This window comes from Saccopteryx bilineata, chromosome 11 (assembly GCF_036850765.1).
Source record: "Saccopteryx bilineata isolate mSacBil1 chromosome 11, mSacBil1_pri_phased_curated, whole genome shotgun sequence".
NCBI classification, from domain to species: Eukaryota; Metazoa; Chordata; class Mammalia; order Chiroptera; family Emballonuridae; genus Saccopteryx; species Saccopteryx bilineata.
The window spans coordinates 76,380,788-76,405,720 of NC_089500.1; the positions used below are offsets into that span (position 1 = coordinate 76,380,788).

Genomic DNA, 24,933 nt, shown 5'->3' on the forward strand with positions numbered 1-24,933 from the left:
TTTGCTGCCAAGCCAGCTGGTGATCGGGACTCCCCGCGGGGCCATAAGACCGTAGAGGCAGTACGTAGCGGGATCAGGTGCTGCAGGGGACCACGCCGTCCCCATCAGGATCTCGTATCTTCAGGGGCTCCCTGTGCCTAATCTCACTTATGTGATTTCCACTTGATGTTGGGTGGCTGATGCCTTTACCCAGCCTGGATCCGGGTCAGAAAACAGTCAGTTCGTCATGGCAAGCTCAGGTCACAAGCACTCTAGATGTCCCAGATCAAAAGTTCAGTCTCTGCCAAGACCCAGCAGCTAACCAGGAGCTGTTTCTGAAAAGAACAGTTATCTACTCCCATTCCCTACTGCTCTGTTTCTGCCGGGGTGACTGTGGTAGGCAGCCCCAAACACGGCCCCCAACGATCCCCACCTCCTGCTGTCCGTGCCCTTGGGTAATCCCATCCCCACGGCCCAGAGCTGGGTTACTGACTTGCTTCTAATTGATAGAAAATGGCAGAAATGATGCAGATATCACTTCTGAGATTAGGTTATAAAAAGACTGTGGTTTCCACTTGGGGGGTGTTCTCTCTCTTTCTCTGTTGACTCACACTAAGGAGACCAAAGCTAGTTGTGAGAAGCCCGATGGTGATGGAAATGCCCACAGTTTATCCGCCAGGGAGGAACCGACGCTTGCCAACAACCAAAGGCGAGACTGCAGGTGGCCCCTGCGATCCGGTTCAAGTCTTGAGATGACTGTGGCTCCACCCAGTGGCTTGGCTTGACTGCAGCCTCCTGGGATGCGGTGAGCCAGAACCGTCCAGCTAAGCTGGTCCTGTTCCTGATCCACAGAAAATGTGAAACAATAAATGTTTGTTGTAAGAGGCTAAATTGTGAAGCAATCTGCTGTGCAGCCACAGATAATAAAGACTCTCTGTGGGCTTCCGGTTTTCCACACAATACTGCTTCTGCTCAAGAAACTCATTTCCCAACTAAAGAAGTGCACCGATGAGCTCACGCCCATAGCTGGCATGACATCCCACAGAGGCAGCAGAGTTGACAAAAACAACCTACTGAAGATTCAGTTACAGCACCTTTGGGAGCCAACGCCCCAAAAGGGTGGGGCCCCGCTCAATGGGATGCCGGCTCTTCCTGGCACCAGAGACTAACAGGGTCCTCATCTTCCGGAGCCAGAACACAGGGATCAAGGCAAGGACAGGCGTGCTGATTACAGTCGATTACAAACACCACCACTCCGCCCCCACCCCCACCCCCACCATTCTGTTTCCCATCCCTGCAGCTTGGACTATGTTAGTTTAGGGCAGTTACCGCCCACAGGAGAAAAGCTTCCACCAGAGGGCACAAAAACAATGGCTCCAGTGAACTGGAAGGGGAGGCTTCCGCTGACCGTGGTGAGTCCTCCTTGTGTTGTTGCAATAACAAAGCAGGGATCATTGTTTTCGCTGGGGCAATTGCTCCCGATTACTAAGGGTAACTGAGTGGTGCTCTAACCACGGAGGCAGGGAGGAGAGCCCAGGGCGTTCGCTGAGGTCCCTTTGGGTACTCTCAAATCCGGGAATGGAAGTTAAGGCAAAGCCACCGCCATGCACTAAATAAAGGTAGACCACTGAGCCACAGACCCGCTGGGAGTGAAGAGTTGGAGGACGCTCACAGTACAGGGCACAGGGAATAGAGAAGAGAGCAAATCTGAGCACACAGGGCTGTCACCAGGCAAACTTTTTTCCTCGCTTGTTATGTACAAACTGGTGTCTAGTTACTTGTTCCCTGCCCTATGCGCCCCCCTCCACCTCCCCGAGCCGTTATCCCTCTTTATTTTATACATATATAGACCGTTATTGGTGATTAACTTTACAATTTCGTCCCTACGTTACAGACTAGTCAGGTGGGACTAGAGTCAGTAACAGCACCCAGAGATGGTCACGGTGACTTCTGAGACTTTGGGTCTCTCTTTTGAGGAAGAGGATGAAAATAGCTTTGTGTGTGAAAAGGACAGCAGTATTTTGTTAGGCAAAAGCAAAAGGATGTTACTGTTGTTGTTAGAAACACGTAATGCGCGCTGAATGACCAAAGGAGTGGATCCTGCCGGGTGTTGGCTGACTCTCAGGTCCAAGCACACCTTTCACAACTCTGCCCCGTGAGGGCAGATGCGTATGTATATTATGATTCCCAGACTCCCAGGGCTTCTGGTGGGTTCCACAGGGAAAGCCAGGCTGGAGCTTGGAAAGGGGAAGGAGGGCCCTTCCTGCGGCCAGTTCCTGTCGAGGCTGCTCAGTTGGTGGCAGCGAACCTCGGCTCCAGCGCCCCTCATGTGGTGCTGCCCCCCCCCCCCCCCGCAGGACAGCAGCAAACCATAGCTCCAGCGCCCCTCACGTGGTGCTGACCCCCGCCCCCGGGCAGGACAGGAGCGGTCCTCGGCTCCAGCGCCCCTCACGTGGTGCTGACCATCCCACCCCACAGCAGGACAGCAGCAAACTACAGCTCCAGTGCCCCTCGCATGGTGCTGGCCCTCCCCTCCCCCCCTTCCTCCCCCTTCCTCCCCCTTACCCCCCCCCCCGCAGGACAGCAGCAAACCATGGCTCCAGCGCCCTTCACGTGGTGCTGACCCCCGCCCCCACCAGCAGGACAGCAGCAAACCACGGCTCCAGCGCCCCTCACGTGGTGCTGACCCCCGCCCCCACCAGCAGGACAGCAGTGGTCCTCGGCTCTAGCATCCCTCACGTGGTGTGACCCCCCACGGCAGGATTGTTGGCCCCATGTGCTGGGCCACACCACTTGAAACTTGCGAGTTCCGGCCAGGCTGCACACTCTCCCATAGGAGTCCGAGACCAGCCGCAGTGGTCCTGGGTCTGATCACCAGGTCAAGTCCCCTTCCCGAGAGAGTTGAGCATCAGCCCCAGACAAGCCCTCCTTCAAACTCAGACTAATACATCACTTGTATTAGTCATAGTCAGTGTTCTCTAGAGAAATAGTACCAGTAGGATATAAATACATAAGGAGAAGCTCACTATATAGATTGAGAGGTTGATTTTTTTAGTTATTACTTCCTGTGGTGAGGGAGGCTGAGAAGTCCCACCATTTGCCGCCTGCACGCTGGGGACCCAGGAAGGCCAGGGGTGCTGGTCACAGGCCTGAGCCTGAAGGTCAGTGGTGTAGATTCCGGTCTGGGTCTGATGGCCTAAAACCCAGGAACACTGAGGGCAGGAAGACTGGGGTCACAGGTCCCGCAGGCAGGCAGATGGGGAGGCCACCTTCCTCCACCTCGGGCTCCATCCAGGCCAGGCGTGGACCAGGTGATGCCCACACCCACTAGGGAGGGCACTGCTCTAAACTCTTCAAACGCCAGTTTCCTCTAAAAACACCCCCAGTGACACACAGAGAAACACTGTTTAACCTGATATTTAGGCCTCAAAGTTTTTCATCATAAGTGTCAACAATTCTAGCAAAGGATCTCATCTCAGTTACAAATACACAAATACAGGCAGACCACGGAGATGGCAGGTTTGGTTCAAACCACCCCAATAAAGTGAAACAATTTTTTTTTCTGCTTTCCCAGTGCATATAAAAGTTATATTTACACTATACTATAGTCTATTAAGTGTGCAATAGCATTATGTCTAAGAAAGCAATGTATATTCCTTGATTTAAAAATACTTCATTGCTGATAATAGCTAATTATCAACAAGACAGGTAATAGCAAGTGTTGGAGAGGCTGTGGAGAAAAAGGAACCCTCATCCACTGTTGGTGGGAATGTAAAGTAATACAACAAGTATGGGAGAAAGTATGGTGGTTCCTCAAAAAATTAAAAATAGAACTACCATATGACCCAGCAATCCCTATACTGGGAATATATCCTCATAACTCAAAAACACTGGTATGTAAAGACACATGCAGCCCCATGTTCATTGCAGCATTGTTCACAGTGGCCAAGACATGGAAACAACCAAAAAGCCCTTCAATAAATGGATAAAGAAGATGTGGTACATATATACTATGGAATACTACTCAGCCACAAGAAATTATGATATCGGATCATTTACAACAACATGGATGGACCTTGATAACATTATACTGAGTGAAATAAGTAAATCAGAAAAAACTAGGAACTATATGATTCCATACATAGGTGGGACATAAAAATGAGACTCAGGAGCATGGACAAGAGTGTGGTGGTTACGGGGGTGAGGAGGGGAAGGGAGTGGGGGGGGGGGGGAGAGACACAAAGAAAACCAGATAGAAGAAGGTGACGGAAGACTATATGACTTTGGGTGATGGGTTTGCAACATAATCAAATGTCAAAATAATCTGGAGATGTTTTCTCTGAACCTATGTACCCTGATTTATCAATGTCACCCCATTAAAATTAATTTTAAAAAATAAAAACATAGAAAAATACTTCATTGCTAAGAAATGCTAACCATCATCTGAGCCTTCAGCGAGTCGCCATGTTTTCGCTGGTGCCGGATCTTACCTTCAATTTGTAAAGAGCCACAGTGTCTGCAAAGTGCAGTAAAACAAGGTCTGCCTGTACTGCCTTTTCAGGTGAAACCAGTCCACAGACTGGCGTCTGAATGCCATGGCTTTCGGATATCCACCATCTTCATTAAAAAAATACATCCCACTCGCCGAATATTATCATTATATATTTTACGCTTACAGGGTCACTTTGTCGTATTTCTCTGCAATACAAATATGCATATATAATTTGCACTGTTAAAATTTTCAGTGAACACACGACTCTTAAAATGTTTAAAATTTTTCCTGGCTTGACCAATTATAATTAGCTGTTCTATACGATTGAGCATAATGTATATATATTTTAAATATTATTAAATATGAAAGTAAAATTTTGTAGAAGTACATCTCAACAAGATGAATGCTCTTTTTTTTAAAAAAGTTAGATTACGTATCTCTGGATGTTTATTGTTAGTTATCGAGATGACACAGGTCAATGGAAATCGAGAGCAAAAAGGTTATCGAGCGAGTGTGGGCTTTAAAATAGGTATCACCAATTGTGTGCGTGATTTACAGAGTATTAATAATACAGATGATAGAAGCTGCAACAGCCCACAGGCCAGGGGTGAGGAGGAGCAAAGAAATAATTCCTAATTCTTACTAAGCAGTCAACTCCCAAAGGTTTTTTTTCTTTTTTTTTTTCTGTATTTTTCTGAAGTTGGAAACGGGTAGGCAGAGAGACAGACTCCCGCATGCGCCCGACCTGGATCCACCCGGCATGCCCACCAGGGGGCGATGCTCTGACATCTGGGGTGTTGCTCTGTTGCAACCAGAGCCATTCTAGCGCCTGAGGCAGAGGCCATGGAGCCATCCTCAGCACCCGGGCCAACTTTGCTCCAATGGAGCCTTGGCTGCAGGAGGGAAAGAGACAGAGAGGAAGGAGAAGGGGAGGGGTGGAGAAGCAGATTGGCACTTCTCCTGTGTGCCCTGGCCAGGAATCAAACCCAGGACTCCTGCATGCCAAGCCGTCGCTCCACCACTGAGCCAACTGGCCAGGGCCCAATTTTTTAAAAAAATAGATTTAAACTTTCTCGTAGGCTTTTGGCAAACAAATAAAAAAAAAATGCTTCTCCTAATAACCAGAAGACTAAGTTTTATTTAAAGATATAATGTTGATCAGTGGAAAGTAAACATGGAAGTTTTCACCTTCTTCCCTAAAATCATGCAAATACGTAAGGTGCCGGTGGAGTCGTCAGTGGAGAGACGAGTATTTCACACGGCCCCTTTATGGGGTGCCTTGGAGAGTTTACTGTTCTCCAGGGGAATGTGCCCGTGTGAAAATAAAACAGGTGAAGAAGAGACTTCTCTTTTGCAAAGGGGAAGAACGGGGATGGTGAGAGAGAAGCTGGGAGAGGACAAGACGCAAGCTGGACCTTGACTGCGGGAGGGAGGACTCGATTTCAGGGGGAAGTAACCACTGAAGTAGAAACATTCGGGAACAAAGTCTCTACAGCTGCTGACAGCTGCAGCCTTGAAACTCAAGGGGAGGCTCAGTGGAACCAGCGTAATGAGCGCCCCTTGTGCAGGCGATGGGCACCCTTTTATTTAAAGACCACTGTACACACAGAGCGCGGAGTCGGCGGAGTTCGCTGCAGTAAGTGGTCTTAAATCATCGAGGTGGCGTATCGAAATAAAATGTCAGACGTCAAAGTAGAGATACAGTTTCGTTTGGGAGAACACAGAAGCTCCAATCACTGCTAGGTCTTTCTGAAAATTTCTCCACGGTAGTCCCACCTTCACTTTACCTGACCTGAGACCAAACTAGAGTGACCCCCGCCTCCCAGGCCAAGAGGAATCGTGGACACCTCCTGTCCACTTGCTGACCTTGACTCTCCCGCTCCAAAGCTCCCGGCCTCCGTGCTGTGGCCGACCGTTTTCCCACACCGCACAGCCTGGCAGAGGCGGCGAGAATCGCATGCGTCTGAAGACCCCCAGTTTATCAGAACCCCTCTAAAAACTATACTAAAAGTGTAGTTTCGCCCTAACATAGAAATGTATTTCGTATCTCATTTTTTAAATAGAAATAGAACTTATAAAATGTATCTATGTAAAGCTATAAAAATAGCAAGTGATCCTGTCACTCTATCTGCCAAGCAAATTGAACCCAAGGCCACAGACATCACCACCGGAATCACCATCCTGTACACAGGGCTCATTGTTTTTATGTTACTGTTCTACACAGGCGAATGCAGCACTTTCTGAAGGTCTGATAACACCATCCTCTGGCCCTCTGGATCTATGTCTTGGACTGTTTGAATCATCACGGGGTGAAATCCTAGACAGAACCAAGTTCTTTTTGTGGGGTTGTTTTTTGTTTTGGTGACAGAGACAGAGAGAGACAGAGAAGGGACAGATAGGGACAGACAGACAGGAAAGGAGAGAGATGAGAAGTACCAGTTCTTTGTTTGTTACAGCACCTTAGTTGTTCATTGATTGCTTTCTCATATGTGCCTTGACTGGGGGGCTACAGCAGAGCGAGTGACCCCTTGCTCAAGCCAGCAACCTTGGGCTCAAGCTGGTGAGCCTTGCTCAAACCAGTTGAGCCTGCGCTCAAGCCAGTGACCTCAGGGTGTTGAACCTGGGTCCTCCGCGTCCCAGTCCGACACTATCCACTGAGCCACCGCCTAGTCAGGCCAAAACCAAGTTTTAATGAATTCTTCACTCTATCACAGTTCGGCACATTTAGCTCCTACACCAAACCGGTTTCATTTGGGTCACAACCTCAACTGGCTCCAGGGCAGGAAGTAATCTGAGCGTGGTGACCTCACGCAGAGCGCTGAAGGCAGAGTCTGTTCTGGGCACTCCATTATTTCACACCACGAGCCAAACGAAAACAGCTGAGGCTGAAATCTGGCAGTTCCCCTTGTTTGGCTTTCACAACATAGTCAACAGGCTCAAGATCGGCACTGACCGGCACTGACCAGGTGCCCGGCGAGAAAGAAGGTGTGCGGCATTAGAGCAAGAAAATGCTCGTGAAATCAGTGACATGGCTAGTATGTATGTGTGCATGAGGTTGCCTCGTGAATCCTTCGCGGGAGACTTCAGCAAAGGGATCGGAACGAGACACAAATGGTGGCCCACTCAACATTCCTGACTTCGTTTATTACGTACAAAAGAAAAAGCACACAGACGTCAGGGGGAAAAGGTATTTCACATCAATGCTTTCAAACAAACTGAAATCGGCTCTCAGACGTACAGGCCGGCTTGGGGATATTTCGATGTCCATATCTCGGGAAATGTTTGAAGTCAGGTTAATGTGATGATGCATTCTCAGCAAATCTAGAACGCTCTGTACTCCGCCTCCGAGTTTAAGTTACTTCTCATTTTCTGTTCTGCAATATTTATGAAACGAATTGGTGCAATAGAGCTGAGGAGGTGTCGTTTCAAAGGCAAGTACCCTATAGGTTTGGATTTGTCATCCCGATTCCCTGGCACTCGATAATGTAAGCATCTTTCGAGGCATCGCCTTCCTCTTCTGATTTCTTCACAGTGAATTTAGCCTGGAACCAGAAGAGCCCGGAGGATGTAAGTCATAGGAAGAGGGAGGGAGGAGAGAACCCATGGCCCAGGCTTACACAGGCGGGTAGTTAATACTAAACTCCTTTTACTGAAGAAGCCAGAGACACAGAAATCCAATGTGTCCTGAGCACTTCAGCAGCTTGGACGTAAAATCATTTGTTCCAGAACATGGTTCTTATTCAGAGGTGCACATACCTGTGCCGTTCTGTCAGAACCAGCAGCCCGGGCCCCACTCCATACCCACTGAATTAGAACCCCCAGGAGTGAAATGTAAGCAAATTATCAATTTTTAAATCTCAGTCGTTAATTACAATGCCCCCCATTACCAACTCCCTACATTTTTTTCTAAAATAAGGTAGTGAAGTATTTAAACCTTTTTTAAAATTTATTTTCTATTTATTTATTTTAGAGAGAGAGGGTGGAGGGAAGGGAAGGGTAGGTGAGAGAGAGAGAGAAAGAGAGAGAAACACTGACCTGTGTCCCACTTATCCACGCATTCAATGGTTGACTTTTCTACGTGCCCTGCTCGGGGATCTAAGCACAACCCTGGCATAAGGGGACAGTGCTGTAACCAACAGAGCCACCTGCCCAGGGCCTATTGACACTTCTTTTATCTTGTCAAGCATCAAGTTAATTAGTGTGCATTACTTTTACAATTTTTAAAAAATGCTTAAGGTCAGCACCTTCCTTCATGAAATTGAGTTCTACATATTATATTACTTCATAAAATTACATTGTAAAGACCATAGTGAAGCCCTGGCCGTTTGGCTCAGTGGTAGAGCATCGGCCTGCCGTGCAGGAGACCAGGGTTCGATTCCTGGCCAGGGCACACAGGAGAAGCGCCCATCTGCTTCTCCACCCCTCCCCCTCTCCTTCCTCTCTGTCTCTCTCTTCCCCTCCCGCAGCCGAGGCTCCATTGGAGCAAAGTTGGCCCGGGCGCTGAGGATGGCTCCATGGCCACTGCCTCAGGCACTAGAATGGCTCTGGTTGCAACAGAGCGATGCCCCAGATGGGCAGAGCATCGCCCCCTGGTGGGTGTGCCGGGTGGACCCCAGTAGGGCGCATGTGGGAATCTGTCTGACTGCCTCCCCATTTCCAACTTCAGAAAAATATCAAAAAAAAAAAAAAAAAAAAAAGACCACAGTGAAATGGAAATATGCTACCTCTTACTGGAAGAGGTAAGAAATGAAACTGTAATAAATGCAGGGAAACAATTTTAAGACAGTAGAAAAACACTGAAATATCCAGTGATTTGATTTCACTAGTGAAGGGAATTGTGGGCAGTTTTCTTTCTCTACTTTCCAAATTTTCTATAAAGAATTATATTGCTGTCAGACAAAATACAGGCTCATCACATTTTTTTAATGAAAAGGTATGAGCTTCTTAATATGTTTAATATGAGCTTAATGTTAAATCCCTTCTCTCTCAAAATTATGTACCTGCTCTTCTACAGTTAAGAGGATTAGTAAATGTTAGAATATCACCAAACATTCTATTCTAGTGATAAAATACAAGAAAGTAAAACACTTAAACTTTTATACAAATATTTAAGTTTAGAGCCAACAGCAAGCACCTTGTGATGTGACCCGTCATTCCCGGGGAAACACCTCCACTAACTGGGTGGAGGCAGCCCCGTGCACGGGCTTCGGCATATGCTTTCCTGGGTTTGTGCAAAGCCTGTCTTGGCCCCTGGGCCACTGGTGGTCTTAGCAATTAATTCAATGCCTCTGCCTCTCTCTTTTTTTTTTATTTTCCTGAAGTTGGAAACGGGGAGGCAGTCAGACAGACTCCCACATGCGCCCAACAAGAATCCACCCAGCATGCCCACCAGGGGGCGATGCTCTGCCCATCTGGGGCATTGCTCTGTTGCAACCAGAGCTATTCTAGCTCCTGAGGCAGAGGCCATAGAGCCATCCTCATCCAGGCCAACTTTGCTCCAATGGAGCCTCGGCTGCAGGAGGGGAAGAGAGAGACAGAGAGGAAGGAGAGGGGGAAGGGTGGAGAAGCAGATGGGCGCTTCTCCTATGTGCCCTAGCTGGGAATCGAACCCGGAACTCCTGCACTCCAGGCCGATGCTCTACCACTGAGCCAACCAGCCAGGGCTGCCTCTGCCTCTCTTTATGCCAGGGGTCCCCAAATTTTTTACATAGGGGGCCAGTTCTCTGTCCCTCAAACCGTTGGAGGGCTGGAGTATAAAAAAAACTATGAACAAATCCCTATGCACACTGCATATATCTTATTTTTAAGTAAAAAAAACAAAATGGGAACAAATACAATATTTAAAATAAAGAACAAGTAAATTTAAATCAACAAACTGATCAGTATTTCAATGGGAACTATGCTCCTCTCACTGACCCCAATGAAACAGGTGCCCCTTCCAGAAGTGCGGTGGGGGCCGGATAAATGGCCTCAGGGGGCCACATGTGGCCCGCGGGCCGTAGTTTGGGGACCCCTGCTTTATGCATATGTAAAATGGGAATAATAGGCAGCCACCTAACACGGTCACGACTCAGATATCCTAGGCTGGGTTAGCTCAGTGTCGGCCACACAGGAAGGACGCGGTGGGCGACAGCAATCGTGATGACTATAATGTTTCTGGGTATTAAAATCTGACCCCACACTGGCGAAGTAAAAATCAATTAACTCTTTTCCGACGGACTGCTCACCTTTGCCAGCTGTTCGGCAAAATGGATGGCCGTCTGCGTGTGGAGCGTCACCGGTCCGGTTTTTATCCTGGAAACGCCGCTGGCTAATGCCATGAAAATGATCAGCTGTTGGAAAGGGAATAAAGAAGAAATATCTCCCACATGGACTAATACTTGGAGTTCAAATTCTACTGCTTTCCATATAAAAATATCAGACATCAAAGTAGCTGAAAGAATGTCCACTTCTCTAGGTCCCCAGAAGTCCCGTAAGAAGATGACAGAAAACCTGTGTAGCCCAGAGTCTGTCATGTGGCACAGAGGCCCTTAACAGCTGTCTCAATATAGATTTTTTTTTAAATTAATGTTTAAGAATAAAACAGAGTTGAAAGCTAATATATTTCATCAGACCAACTATCTGTACAGGCTGTTATAGACAATATGACTTCTTCCTCTCTCTAAAATTACAACCTTTTAACAGGTAAATCGGTACACTAATACAGAATTACGGGGAGTGTAGAGTAGACCGGGGTAAGAAGGAAGAGACTTAGAAATAAGGGGGATCCTGCCCTAAGAAAGTGGTTAAGGAATCTTGAATACATTTCTAAATGTAGACTGCTGACTTGGGATCAAGAAAAGTGTGGCAGAAAGAACACTCTCTCCAGACAGGGGACCATAAAGAGATGTCATTTGGAGATACTCACTAGCCTTTGTCACTAGGAGTAGATGTGCTAGGTTTGCGGGGTCTATGATACCTCCGAGCAAAGATGCGGGCAGGTGTGGGGTGTGACGAGGAGAAAGGTCTGAGCTAGTGACACTGATTTGGGAGTTGTCAGCGTAGGGATAGCACTGAGCCCATCAGCCGGGGCAGAATAACTGAGGGGCGTGAATACAGGCACGGAGCAGAGGTGTGAGCCCGAGCCTTGGGGCTCCCTGACACCTACAAGGTGAGAAGATAAAAAGGACAACAGTGACAGGCTAGCAAAGAGGCTGGACGAGATGGCCAGTGAGACGGGAAGATACGGGGCAGCAGAAGCCACGGGAGAAAGTATCTCGGGAAGGAAGGGTGACCATCTGTGCCGGGGGCCAGTGCAGGTCCTGGGAGGCGAGGTCTGCAATCTGAGCAACATCAATGCTAGAGTAATACTCTACTAACTAGTTGAACTATGGCACGCCAATCAGACTCTGAACTTGGGAGGGTGCTGGAGGTCTGGCAAGGAGTTTTATTCACATTGAATTTCAAGTGAGATAGCAAGATGAGAACGTGGAGCGGATGATGGAAAATACAGTCTGAAAGTCAATGATTACAACTGATATTCAGCCTGACCAGGCGGTGGCACAGTGGATAGAGCGTCGGACTGGGACACAGAGGACCCAGGTTTGAAACCCCAAGGTCGCCGACTTGAGCGCAGGCTCATCTGGTTTGAGCACAGCTCACCAGCTTGAGCGCAAGGTCGCTGGCTCGAGCAAGGGGTCACTCCGTCTGCTGTAGCCCTCTGGTCAATGCATATATGAGAAATCAATCAATGAACAACTAAGGTGCCACAATGAAGAATTGATGCTTCTCATCTCTCTCCCTTCCTGTCTGTCCCTCTCTCTGACTCTTTCTGTCTCTGTCACAAAACAACAACAAAACTGATATTCAGTCCAGCTCCCAAATATTCAATCTAACAGGCTCAGAGGGTTCCCTGGCAGCGTCGTTACCTGGTCCTGCAGGTGCTCGTCCACGGCACCGCCGTGTCTCAGGTTTGCCAAGAGCATCTCGGCAGCTTCAATTCCCACCTTGTCTGCATTTACACCTAGGACAGGCACGACGTGAAAAAGCTCAATTCATTAGAAGGCCAGAATTGGAATGAATATATCCCTGTTAGCACTGATCTAGTCTTTCAGGCCTCTCCACTTGCCCAGCGCAACCTTTAGGATAATCTTTACGTGTATTTAATCTTCTCAGCACTTAACATATGCAAACATTACATCTAATCACATGACAATCGAGCAAAGCCAAACTGTGGGAAATCTTATGAGAAAATGGCCTGGACTTTTCAAAATGTTAATATTATGAAAGGGGGTAAAAAAAACAGAGATTATTCTGTAGTAAACAAAAACAAAAACAAAAAACATACTAAACAGACACAATGCCCGAATGCTGTGTGTGGTCAGAAAACAAAACAAAACAAAAACCCATATTGCTCTAAAAAATATTTTGGAGGTAACTAGTTAGGTCTGAACATGACAGACACGTTCTTCGGGTGTAGATGGCGTTGTGATTACGCAGGTGTTGTCTTGGACGTGGTCTGCTCTATCCAGTATTCCTGCAGCTCACACTGAAATGCTTCGTAAACAGACACAGCCTGTGGTCCGTGTTCATTTACTGGTCGATCAGGGAGAGCAGTCTATGGACCTTCACTGGTCTACTCAATTCTTCTAAGGGTGTGAAATCCTCCAGAGTATAAAGCTGGGGGAAGGACTGAAAATTTAACTGACTCCACAACAGCATCAGCTGATCGTATCCTTTTCAACGTGCTGCCCACCGCGCTAACATTCTCATCCCGGCAGAGTTAGAGGATTTTACAGTGGCACGAGGAACAGTGGGGCCCCTTCATCTGTCTGTACCTCGTTTACCAAGCGATGACCCGGCCAACAAACAGCCCGTGGATGTCTCAGCAATAACACTAGATAGGAAGAAAAACGTATTACTGCCTGTGCCATAAATATTCTAAGATCACACGCAAACGCGACAAGAGGAGAAGAGGGACTGTTAAACACGAAGAATCGGATCTGGCTAGTATGTTGTAAAAGTGAGATTCTTCACGAAGACTTTATTAGCATCCTCCATCCTGGTTGAGGCATCAGGTCCCTGAGCCCTTCAGACAAGAAGTCACTCTGGATTCTGATCCACTCACAGGTAAGGGGCGGCCCCCCCCCACAAGTTCTGTCCAGCGTGTAAGTGGTACCGTTTCTCAGCCACACTGCGCTGTATTTTATGATTATGTTAAATGAAAAGGTCTTTCTACAGAGCTGTTTGGCTTTGTTGTAGTTTTTCGATGGTATTATCATAGGTAGAGCAGGCATTTATTTTAAACCCTTTAATAGGAACTTCGAAAAAGAGACTTTAAAATGTTAATATCCACAAAAGTTACTTTTAAACTTCAAAAGCATCAATTAAAGCATTTTATAATGCTTAAATCAATAACTCCTTATTGGATTAATAGTTATATTTCTTTTCTACCAGATCTTTGCTGTGTCTAATATATTACTCACAAAAATTAGGGGATATTTTATACCTTCATATTCATTTTGAAAATATCCCCTAATTTTTGTAAGCAGTATATTTGCTTGTAAACTGACTTCATGTCAAGGCCCAAAAAAGCCACTGGAAATATTTCTCTTGGGCTCAGCTTTACAGGCTAACTTCTGAATAGCGTCAGCATTTAAGTTCACTGCCCAGACAGAAGGGCTCTTACAAAGTAATGAAGGCAAACATATCCTCAGGAAAATATTCCCAATAAAATAATCATCTTAATTCATTGTATAGTTCGTTGTTTTAGGTATAAATGCCCTTTAAAATATATCTTCTTAAAACTACACATTTAAATAAACAAACAGAACCCTGCAAATCTTGCATTATGATTATTTCGGGGCTGTCAACCAATGCCTAGGAGAAAGTCTACAGCCCTGGGTGGTTGGCTGGCTCAGTGGTAGAGCATCGGCCCAGCATGTGGAAGTCCTGGGTTCAATTCCCAGCCAGAGCACACAGGAGAGGCGCCCATCTGCTTCTCCACCCCTCCCCCTCTCCTTCCTCTCTGTCTCTCTCTTCCCCTCCCGCAGCCAAGGCTCCACTGGAGCAAAGTTGGCCCTGGCACTGAGGATGGCTCCAAGGCCTCTGTCTCAGGTGCTAGAATGGCTTTGGTTGCAATGGAGCAACGCCCCAGATGGGCTGAGCATCGCCCCCTGGTGGACATGCCGGGTGGATCCCAGTCGGGCGCATGCAGGAGTCTGTCTCTCTGCCTCCCCGCTTCTAACTTCCGAAAAATACAAGAAAAGAAAAGTCTACAGTCGCACATGAGTCCACTGCCGTTGCCAAAGGCTTGGTCCCTTGGCTCCTGGACGGGCTGGATGTTCACATACAGGTCCCTGAACTCCTTCCTGACGCACTTCACAGCCGCAGCTGCCATTTCCTTCGCCACCTCGTTTGGCAAAACAGAAAAACAGTAAAATAAGTTCACGGTTATTTTGACAATTGTTTTCCGTGCCTTCAAAGACAATCAAAATAACTTTTACGTACATAATATAAAAAGTGGATTTTCATGAGCAGAACACAGAATTTTAAGAGAAAACGTTTAATAAAATCAAGTTCTCCCAATAATTTCAAGATGCAGATGGTGTAACAGTTATCGAGACATAAGTACACTTCTAAGAACATCTAGACAACTTACTTTAAAAGGCAAAACACCAGCAACAAAGGCTCTTCCATATATCTTAGTCACGGAGCCGCGGTCGGTTAGATTTATGGGGTTCAGCTGTTTAACTGGCGACATTTGGACAATCACTTCACCACCCCCTTTTGGGTAGTAGCCCCTATAAAAAGCATGACAAACACATAAACTGGTTGCATGGAAAAAAAGAAAAGCCATAAAATAACATGAGAATAATAGCCAACCACATAATTAGTCTGAAATTTCTTTCAGATCCGTTGAGTCCAGTATGGTAGCCTCAATCACCAAGTGACTATTTAAATTAAATAAAATTTGAAACTCTGCTCCCCGGTCACACTAGCCACATTTCAAGTGCTTGACAGTCACAGGTGGCAAGGACTACCTGCAGGACAGGTAGGGGGGACAGATAGGGGACATTTCACTCAACTCTGGAAGCTCTAGTTGACAGAGTTGTTTCAAAATAAAAGTCCTTGATGTAGGACCTCTATTTTGTTCCTGCCATACTCCAGTGCCTATAACAATGCCCGGCACATAGTACATGCTCAATTATTAATGAGTCTTTAAGTAGCTAAACACTAATAAAATTAACTCCAATAGTTCGTGTCATTGATTCTACAGAAGAGGCTGAGAACACACAGATGAGAATGCAGTTCCTATCCATGGGGGCTCCCCATCTGGGAGGGAGGCAGCCCCAACCTACCCGGACACAAGTCAGGGGTACAGCTATGAACTCATGGACAAGTCACACAAGACATTAAGAGTTTCCTTTTGAAAAAAAAACAATTTGAAAATAGGATTCCCAATTTTTTTAGGAGAGCAGGAGAGGAAAAACACGAACAGAGACATGAAAATCCGAAGGCACAAGTATTTAAGGGGCAGCAGGCAATCACATCATTAGACTCCGCGGGGTGTTCAAAGGAAGGGCGGGGGACAATGAAGTCAGAGAGTTACACTGGGACAAGACTGCAAGGCACGGAAATGCCCCCCCACCCCGCAGGAAATCGGGCCTTTAGCTTAAGGAGAGAAGTCTGATTGCACTGTGGAAGAGACTCCCTTCTTCGAACCTGCCGCCCCCGCCCAGCTGTGGGCGCACGGGGGCGTTCAGTCTGTGTGGACTATGGATGACACTAGATATGACGGTGCCTCAGCGCAGCACTCCCTGGAAGATACTTCTCCCCCGAGAGAAGAGCACATCCCACGGAGCTGCTCGCCAGGCCTCATGTTCCTGCTGCTTACTGCTTCCAAACACAAAGCACAACTCTCCTTCAGGAAAGGCGAGGTCGGTGGCTTCCAGAATGATGGTTCTCTAAGGTCTAACTTTTCCACTATTTTTACAAGTAGTGGGTCAAACAGCTGAGAATAAGTAACATACCTCGTTTTAATGTCACAATTAAACTTGAAACCAAACTTTTCAACCATGGGCTTGAAAACCTGAAAAATTAGATTATTGTTACCTTAACAACAACTATGCACTGATTTGACAAGTATATTTATTACACAGAAGTGATCTGCACTGAACTAGTTAATGAGACACTATAAATAGTGATATAAAAATATGTGGGCTAGCCCTGGCCGGTTGGCTCAATGAGTGTCAGCCTGGCATGCAGAAGTCCCGGGTTCGATTCCCGGCCAGGGCACACAGGAGAAGTGCCCATCTGCTTCTCCACCCCTCCCCCTCTCCTTCCTCTCTGTCTCTCTCTTCCCCTCCCGCAGCGAGGCTCCATTGGAGCAAAGATGGCCTGGGCGCTGGGGATGGCTCCTTGGCCTCTGCCCCAGGCGCTAGTGGCTCTGGTCGCAACAGAACGACGCCCCAGAGGGGCAGAGCATCGCCCCCTGGTGGGCAGAACGTCGCCCCCTGGTGGGCGTGCCAGGTGGATCCCGGTCAGGCACATGCAGGAGTCTGTCTATCTCTCCCCGTTTCCAGCTTCAGAAAAAAAAACAAAAAAAAATCCAAAATACAAAATATGTGGGCTACTTCCAGATTTCAAACAAAACAGATGACAGGTAGCTGAATTAAAAGTTTAAAATAGGCCCTGGCCGGTTGGCTCAGTGGTAGAGCACCGGCCTGGCATGCAGGAGTCCCAGGTTCGATTTCCGGCCAGGGCATACAGGAGAAGCGCCCATCTGCTTCTCCACCCCTCCCCCTCTCTTTCCTCTCTGTCTCTCTCTTTCCCTCCCGCAGCCAAGGCTCCATTGGAGCAAAGTTGGCCCAGGCGCTGAGGATGGCTCCATAGCCTCTGCCTCAGGCGCTAGAATGGCTATGGTTGCAACAGAGCAACACCCCAGATGGGCAGAGCATTGCCCCCTAGTGGGCATGCCAGGTGGATCCCGGTCGGGCGCATGCAGGAGTCTGTCTGACTGCCTCCCCGTTTCCAACTTCAGAAAAATACAAAAAAAATAAAATAAATAAATAAATAAATAAAAGTTTAAAATATGCCCTGTTGGGTTGGCTCAGTGGTAGATCGCCAGCCCAACATGTGGATGTCCCGGGTTCAATTCCTGGTCAGGGCACACAGGGGAAGCAACCATCTGCTTCTCCACCTTTCCCCTTCTCCTTTCTCTCTCTCTCTCTCCTCCTCCCTCCCACAGCCATGGCTGGTTGGAGCAAGTTAGTTCCAGGTCCTGAGGATGGCTCCATGGTCTTGCCTCAGGCACTAAAATAGCTCAGTTGCTGAGCTACAAAGCAACAGGCTGAGATGGGCAGAGCATCGCCCCCTAGTGGGCTTGCCGGGTGGATCCCGATTGGGGCGCATGTGGGAGTCTGTCTCTCTGCCTCCCCACTTCTCACTAAGGAGAAAAAAAAGTTTAACATTTAATTAATCAGGGCTGTGCAACTCTGTCTAATGAAAATGAAAACAAAAATAAAAATTCAGGACACTTAATCCCAACGGCCATTTTACTCCAGAGGCCAGTATTTCCTAACCCTGCACAATGTAACACACTGTAGGATATTGGGGGTCTTTTGTGAACAGGATTCTATTCTGCCTTCTCATTTTTATATACATACAATGGACATGTAGGTTATTCACACATCTTGGCTGTTATGAATAGTACTACAGTGAACACAGGAATGCTAATATCTCTTAGAGATTTTAACATCGATTTGTTTGGATAAGTACCCAGAAGTAGAATTACTGGATCATAAGGGAATTCTAATTTTAATTTTTTGAGAAAACTCCATAATTTACACCATATTGCATTCCCACCAACAGTGCACAGGGGCCCCAATTTCTCCACATCCTCACCAACACTTGATAAATATATTATTTAATTCTTGTTTTGTGGTGTGTTTTTTTCCTCCCAAATCGTGGGTATAAAAGAACTGATGTATATAATACATAACATAGTTCATCTAATAATTTCACTTCCGTTTTTTTAAAGAATTCACTACGAACACATCTAAGATACAACGCTCACTCCAAAGTATACATAATCCCACAAGAGAACTAGACACCACAGAGTAATACACAGGTGTGTACACAAAACCAATCCGGATATAAGTAAACAGAGACTCCACGAGGCCGTCTTGGTTTGTCGACAACATCAAGAGCCCTCACCATACCCGTGTAGTCGATCTGCGGGGCCATCTCCGCATTGGTCCCGCCTTTCAGACGGAGCTCTGACGGAGATGCAGCGAAGAGGACACAGGGCATGGAGACCTGCAGCAAGAGACACACGCTCCTGGGGAGAAGGCGGAACAGGCTTAGCTGCACTTCCTGTTTGAAGTCACAAGGGGCACTTACCCATCACCACAGGCAGAGGCACAGACAACTGGGGAGGCAGGTACGTGGCCTCCAGTTTAAAGTTAAAAAAGGACTTCCGTAACTGAATGATGAAATCCTCAATCTTAAAGACAGTATTTCATAGTAGAAGAAATCAGCCTTACATGTAATTGTTATATATCTATTTTTCCAATGGGAAGAAGGAAAACCAAGACCATACCCAGAATAAAAGTAGCAGAATATGGTTTATAATTCGCTGAAAGTCAAGAACAAAATATACTACAATGCAAAGATGACTAGGATACAGAGCATGAAAACAGGCGTTTCCAGATACTCGGTTTCTAATAATAAAAAGAAAACAAGAATGTTATACTATACATATGAGAAAATTCTAGGTATAGTAACAGCTACAACTAATAAACAATTAAGTACCCAAAAGGTCTGTAACCCTAAAAGGCAAATGTTTTATCTCCATTTTAAAAGTGAGGAAACTAAAGCCCAGAGAGGTTGAGCCACTTGCCCAGGTGGTGGTGGGATGTGCACTTGAACTCAGCTCTAACCCCAAAGCCCGTCCTTAGGTGGGAAGAAGAGCCACCTACCCGGCCGTCTTGGTGTCCGCTGTGTGCGTTCCGCCTTTGATCTTCTCTGGTGTAAACGTTATCTCCGTGGAGCCGATTTCCGCCCCCTCCAGGTGCCCACCACACAGATCTCGCACCATTTCCAGTCCAGATAAATGTTGAGGCCTTCAGGTCATAATACTGCATCAAAACGTGTGCATTCAGACTGCCTATATCCCCACATTCGTGACCCGTTATAAAGACGCGATGGCAAGGGAACAGAAAGGTCTAACCACAGTCACCGCCCTGAAATCCTCAGTGTCGGAGCTTCCGTGGGGGTTTTATGCACCTAGACTGCCTCCTAGTAGGCATCATCTTAAGGGATTCTTCTAAACCTTTAAGCTGTGAACACATACACTGGTGTATTGTTGTAAATTAGAAGTGTGCAAAAGAAGAAAAGTAATAAAACTACCTAAGTGCCACCACTCTCCCTGGCACGTCCCTGAATAATCTATGGTACCTGTTAGGGGCTGAACTGTGTTCCCCCAAGATTCATATATTGAAGCCCTAACCCCCAGCACCTCAGAATGTGACTAGTTGGAGACAGGCCCTTACAGAAGATGATTAGATTTGAAGAGGGGGTAAAACCGATAATCCATTCTCACTGTTGTCCTTATGAAAAGAGGTCAGTACATGCAGAGACACACCAGGGGTGTGCGTGCACAGAAGGATGACCACGTGGAGGGCAGTAAGAGGGTGGCCAAGCCAGGCAGAGAGGCCTGGAACAGAATCCACCCCCTGGAACGGGTCCTCAGAGGAAACCAACCCTGCCAGCTCCTTAAACTTGGAATTCCAGCCTCTAGAACTGTGAGCAAATAAATTTCTGTTGTTTAGGCCACCCAGTCTGTGTGATATGTTGGTATGGCAGCCCTGGCAAAGTAAGAAAAAACAGCCGGACTGAGCTGGGTCTCCCTCGTGGTGAAATGGGTGCTGCAGACCACTGTGGCAAAGAGAATATGTGTTCACGCGTGCCTAGCTACCCAGACAGAAGGAGCATGGGCAAATGTCAACGTTTCTCCCCCCACCCCCCACCCCAGCCAATCATTCTAGTCCAATTCACAGCTTCCTAGAGGTCCGAATGAAAGCTGGGCTGACACAGTTCTGGGCCCCTTTCTGTTCTACGAGTCGAAAATATACGCAGCAGCAGAGAAGGCGCGGGTTAAAAAGTGGCGTTTCCTCTGGCTCCATGCGCCCCGCTGCCCTGGTCTATCTTGCCCGCTGCTCCGCGCAGTCCAGGTAGTTGGAACGCCCAATAAGATGCGGAAACATTTAAAAAGATAACTCTTTAGGAAATGAGACAACGCTAGCCAGAGAAAACATGCGCTTACTTTCAAAACGTGCCCCTGGAGGGTTTCAAGATCGCACAACCCAGGCCACGGCTAACAACCTAGGCTGGAGCGCCGCGCATCCTGGGGGCCTTGCAGCCCAGATCTGCTCAGCATCACTGGGGGGGAGTCCCCAGCCCGAGAGCCTGCCCCCCACGCCCTACCCACCCACCCCCCAGATCTCGCCATCCTCCAGGCCCCGCGGCCCGCCCCAGCGCCCCGATTACCGCAGGCCCGGCGTGCTGCGGCCGGCTCGGATCTTCTGCACCCGCAACGGGAGGCCCAGGAGACAGCTCAGGGCGGTGGAGACCCTCAGGATCTGGCCGCCCTGCCCAGGGTGCGGGGCGGAGGGAAGAGGGAACGTGAGACCACGAAGGTCCCCGCACCCCCACCCCCACCTCCACCCCGCGGCCTCCGGCTCAGCGCTCACCCCTTCCAGGAGCCCGCCGTCCACGTCCACCCGCGGCCCGGCCATGAGGGGCGCCCCGGGGCCCGGCCCGCGGACACGCAGCCTCCGCCCCAACGCGCCGAACAGGACACGCTGGCTCCCGCCCCGCAGCTCCGAAGGGTGGTCCTCGCTGAGGGGACGCGGGGGCCCCGCGAAGAAGGAAGAAACCGCGGCTCGGCGACAACCCGATTCCGCGGAAAGGCCCGGGGACACTCAACGCCGGGAGCCGGGGCCGCACGCCCAGCAGCCAGTGCGCATGCGCGCCGCGGAGTGCTCGCAGAGGCCGCGAGGACACAATCCCAGCAAATCCCGGACTCGGTCGGGGTGGCGGCCGGGCGGTGTCCCCCGGGCGCCGCAGGAAATGTGTCGTGAAGACTGGTGCTCTGGACACCGGCAGCAATACCCGCAGATGGCGGAAGACTGTGTTTCGTCGGTAACCGGCTCCTCCAGGCGTCTCGCAGGTTTGTGCGAACGTCTGTCCGATCTCTGTTTTCTCGACCATCCAGCCGTTCGCAGAACAGGAGACTCAGAGCTGAAGATGCAGGAAAGGGCCGGACTCTGAAATGCACCGACCTCCTTCTGCTGGCTGGCTAGGCCTTCTCCGCAACCTTGAAGTGCGTGGGCCCTGGTGCACTGACGCCCTTGCGCACGCGTTCCAGTATTACGATTTCTCTTTCTCTCTTGAGACCCACGTAAAATAGTGTGGCCGCTTTTGAAAAGCGTCTGGCAGTAACTCGTTATCTTGATGAAAGATACATACAGTATAACCCATGTCTCAACGATTACATGTTTAGGTCTGTAGTCTTACGTTACTGATCAAATGCAATTGCCTAACCAAGAGCATCTGTGTCACCTGGAGCTTGTTAGAAGTGCAGACTCTCGGGTCCTACCCAGATGGATTGAACTGGAATCTGCATGTTGATAAGATCCCCAGTTGATATGTGTAAAGCCAGAAGGCAGGGCCAGGGTCACTACAGCCCGGCCTACGCAGGTTCGCATTGGATTCGGACAGACGGTAAAGAAACAATGGAGCCAAAAACTGATGGGCCAACATCTTTAATTCTAGCTTGCACCCAGCGGGCAAGTAAAAACACACACTGGGCTCCAAAACCCACTCACATTCAGTGCTCACAAAGCTACTGACTTATCCGAGTTTCCTAGTGTAAAGCCAGCAGCCAGGGCTACCATCACAGCAGCCCAGCCCATGCAGGTTCACATTGGATTCAGACAGTCGGTAAAGAAACAACGAAGCCAAAAACTGATAGGCCATTTTCTTTAATTCTAGCTTGCACCCGGCGGGCAAGTAAAAATATACACTGGGCTCCAAAACCCACTCACATTCAGTGCTCACAAAGCCACTGACTTATCCGAGTTTCCTAGAATCAAAGGTTTCTAGCTCACCAGCCTTATTCTCCTCAGTTCCCCATCTCCTTCCTTCTCTCTACACAAACTCTACACAAACTGGCATCTCACTCAGCACTCCGCCATCTTGCCTGCTTCTCCTGGCCTCCTCCACGTGGCCTTTCTCTGCTCTCTCCTCTCTGCTCTCCTCTCTAATTATAATCTCAGGAACCAAGTGAGCTAACTCTCGTTCTGCCCCCATTTTATAGTGTAGATTCAAAACCTTTAATCCAATATACAAAATAGGGAAGTCTCTATTACAAAGTCACTTTTCCCAGGCATGATTAGATTGCACCACCCCACCTCAAAAAGGGTGGGAAAGGTTTAATCCCAAAACCAAGCCCCAGGCTACAAGGATTCTGCCTGCCTTTAGCCCACCCCCAACACACATTAATATCACCTGGGCGACAGCCTCCTCATGGGCAGCACCATCTTTAACAAAGTGAGCATAATACATTTTATCTGCCCAACACCTAGAATCAAAGGTTTTTAGCTCACCAGACTTATTCACCTCTGTTCCCCATCTACTTCCTTCTCCCTGCACAAACTCTACACAAACTGGCCTCTCACTCAACACTCCGCCATCTTGCCTGCTTCTCCTGGCCTCCTCCACGTGGCCTTTCTCTGCTCTCTGCTCTCTAATGCTAATAATCCCAGGAACTGAGAGCGCAAGCAACGTTCTGCCCCCATTTTATAGTGTAGAAATCAGAACCTTTAATCCAATATACAAACAGGGCAGATAAAATATATTATGCTCACTTTGTTAAAGATGGCGCTGCCCATGAGGAGGCCTTCACCCAGGTGATATTAATGTGTGTTGGGGGCGGGCTGTGGGCAGGCAGAATCCTTGTAGCCTGGGGCTTGGTTTTGGGATTAAACCTTTCCCACCCTTTTTGAGGTGGGGTGGTACAATCTAATCATGCCTGGGAGAAGTGACTTTATTAGAGACTTCCCTATTTTGTATATTGGATTAAAGGTTTTGAATCTACACTATAAAATGGGGGCAGAACGAGAGTTAGCTCACTTGGTTCCTGAGATTATAATTAGAGAGGAGAGCAGAGAGGAGAGAGCAGAGAAAGGCCACGTGGAGGAGGCCAGGAGAGGCAGCCAAGATGGCGGAGTGTTGAGTGAGAAGCCAGTTTGTGCAGTTTGTGCAGGGAGAAGGAAGTTGATGGGGAACAGAGGTGCATAACATAAGTCTGATGAGCTAGAAACCTTTGATTCTAGGAAACTCGGATAAGTCAGTAGCTTTGTGAGCACTGAATGTGAGTGGGTTTTGGAGCCCAGTGTGTGTTTTTACTTGCTCGCCGGGTGCAAGCTAGAATTAAAGAAAATGGCCTATCAGTTTTTGGCTCCGTTGTTTCTTTACCGACTGTCCGAATCCAATGCGAACTTGCATGAGCCAGGCGGCTGCTGTGATTGTGGCCCTGGCCTTGGCTACTGGCTTTACATTTGGCGTAGTCTGTGGCAGGATTCGATACAGTTCGGTATGGAGCAACCACCACCTTTGAGCGGTGGAGTAGATAGAGGACTGGCTGCTGTTATGGTTCCCCATTGCTGTCCTTTTGGGGACTGTAGGCTGGCTGACTTTTATAGCCATGCGTGAGGAAACTGAGAGCTCTGTGGAAGAGGCTGCCCGGGACCTGCCAACCGAGCAGTGGAAGGAGCTGGAGCAAACGTGGGAGAAACAGGTGCTGACCCTGGAGCTGGAGGAAGCGCTAGAGAAGGAGCCTGACCAGGTTTGCAAGATTCGCCTGGAAATGGAGCAGCTGCTGGAGGAGGATTCACAGGTTCATGAGTTGCAGATTGCCCTGGATGTTGTGGAGAGCCAGCAGTGGCAGGAGGCCGGGGCTGAGGCTGAGGCTGAGGCTGAGGCTGAGGCTGAGGCTGAGGCTGGAGCTGAGGCCAGGTCCAGAGCTGCAAGGTCTGCGGAGCAGAAGGCTGCGGTAGCCGGGGCTCGAGACCGGCAACTGGAGCTGGTGTTTTCAGTTCCTCTTTGGAGGATGAGGAGAATCAGGCTGGAGTTGCAATCCGCAGTCTCCATAAGATGAGAGCCCAGCTGGAAGCAGCACCTACTACGGCCCTGGTAGGTCTGCAATTTGGGGATATAGGGCTGGACGCCATGTGCCCCTCTTTGGGACAGTGTAATAACTGCCAGGATGGCAGGAATGAGGGGGGTGGCTGACGCCCCATGTGCATGGACTGATTTCCTGGACTACGACCGGAGTGGGCATTGGCTCCTTTGTTGGATGGATTTACGGATTACGGATTTTGGACAATGTGAAATACTCTGATGGGGGTGGGGGATGG

The 24,933-nt window shown here is 48.4% G+C and overlaps 1 protein-coding gene across 2 annotated transcripts; it reads right to left on the reverse strand.

The window, feature by feature from the left end:
* Positions 1-7,594: 7,594 nt before the first annotated feature.
* On the reverse strand, positions 7,595-21,496 carry RTCA (RNA 3'-terminal phosphate cyclase). Of its 2 annotated transcripts, XM_066246857.1 has the most exons (11): positions 21,205-21,496; positions 21,002-21,102; positions 19,432-19,575; positions 18,668-18,791; positions 16,483-16,541; positions 15,111-15,252; positions 14,737-14,861; positions 13,288-13,346; positions 12,379-12,473; positions 10,699-10,803; positions 7,595-8,013 (listed from the first exon to the last, which is right to left on the reverse strand). In XM_066246857.1, exons 1-11 carry the CDS (start codon positions 21,247-21,249, stop codon positions 7,912-7,914), a joined length of 1,101 nt encoding a protein of 366 aa, XP_066102954.1. In that variant the 5' UTR covers positions 21,250-21,496; the 3' UTR covers positions 7,595-7,911. The 2 variants fall into 2 exon arrangements, with proteins under 2 accessions (XP_066102954.1, XP_066102956.1); XM_066246859.1 differs by lacking the exon at positions 21,205-21,496 and having other exon boundaries at positions 19,432-19,590.
* Between the last annotated feature and the right edge of the window lie 3,437 nt (positions 21,497-24,933).

Bases quoted from the DNA above. Each gene is read 5' to 3' on its own strand.
- RTCA (XM_066246857.1), bottom strand. From the start codon at position 21,249: ATGGCCGGGCCGCGGGTGGACGTGGACGGCGGGCTCCTGGAAGGG. The intron at 19,576-21,001 runs GTAATCGGGGCG...TATGACCTGAAG, and splicing joins CGCAGCACGCCGGGCCTGCG to GCCTCAACATTTATCTGGAC. The intron at 18,792-19,431 runs GTAGGTGGCTCT...CCTTCTCCCCAG, and splicing joins GCGGACACCAAGACGGCCGG to GAGCGTGTGTCTCTTGCTGC.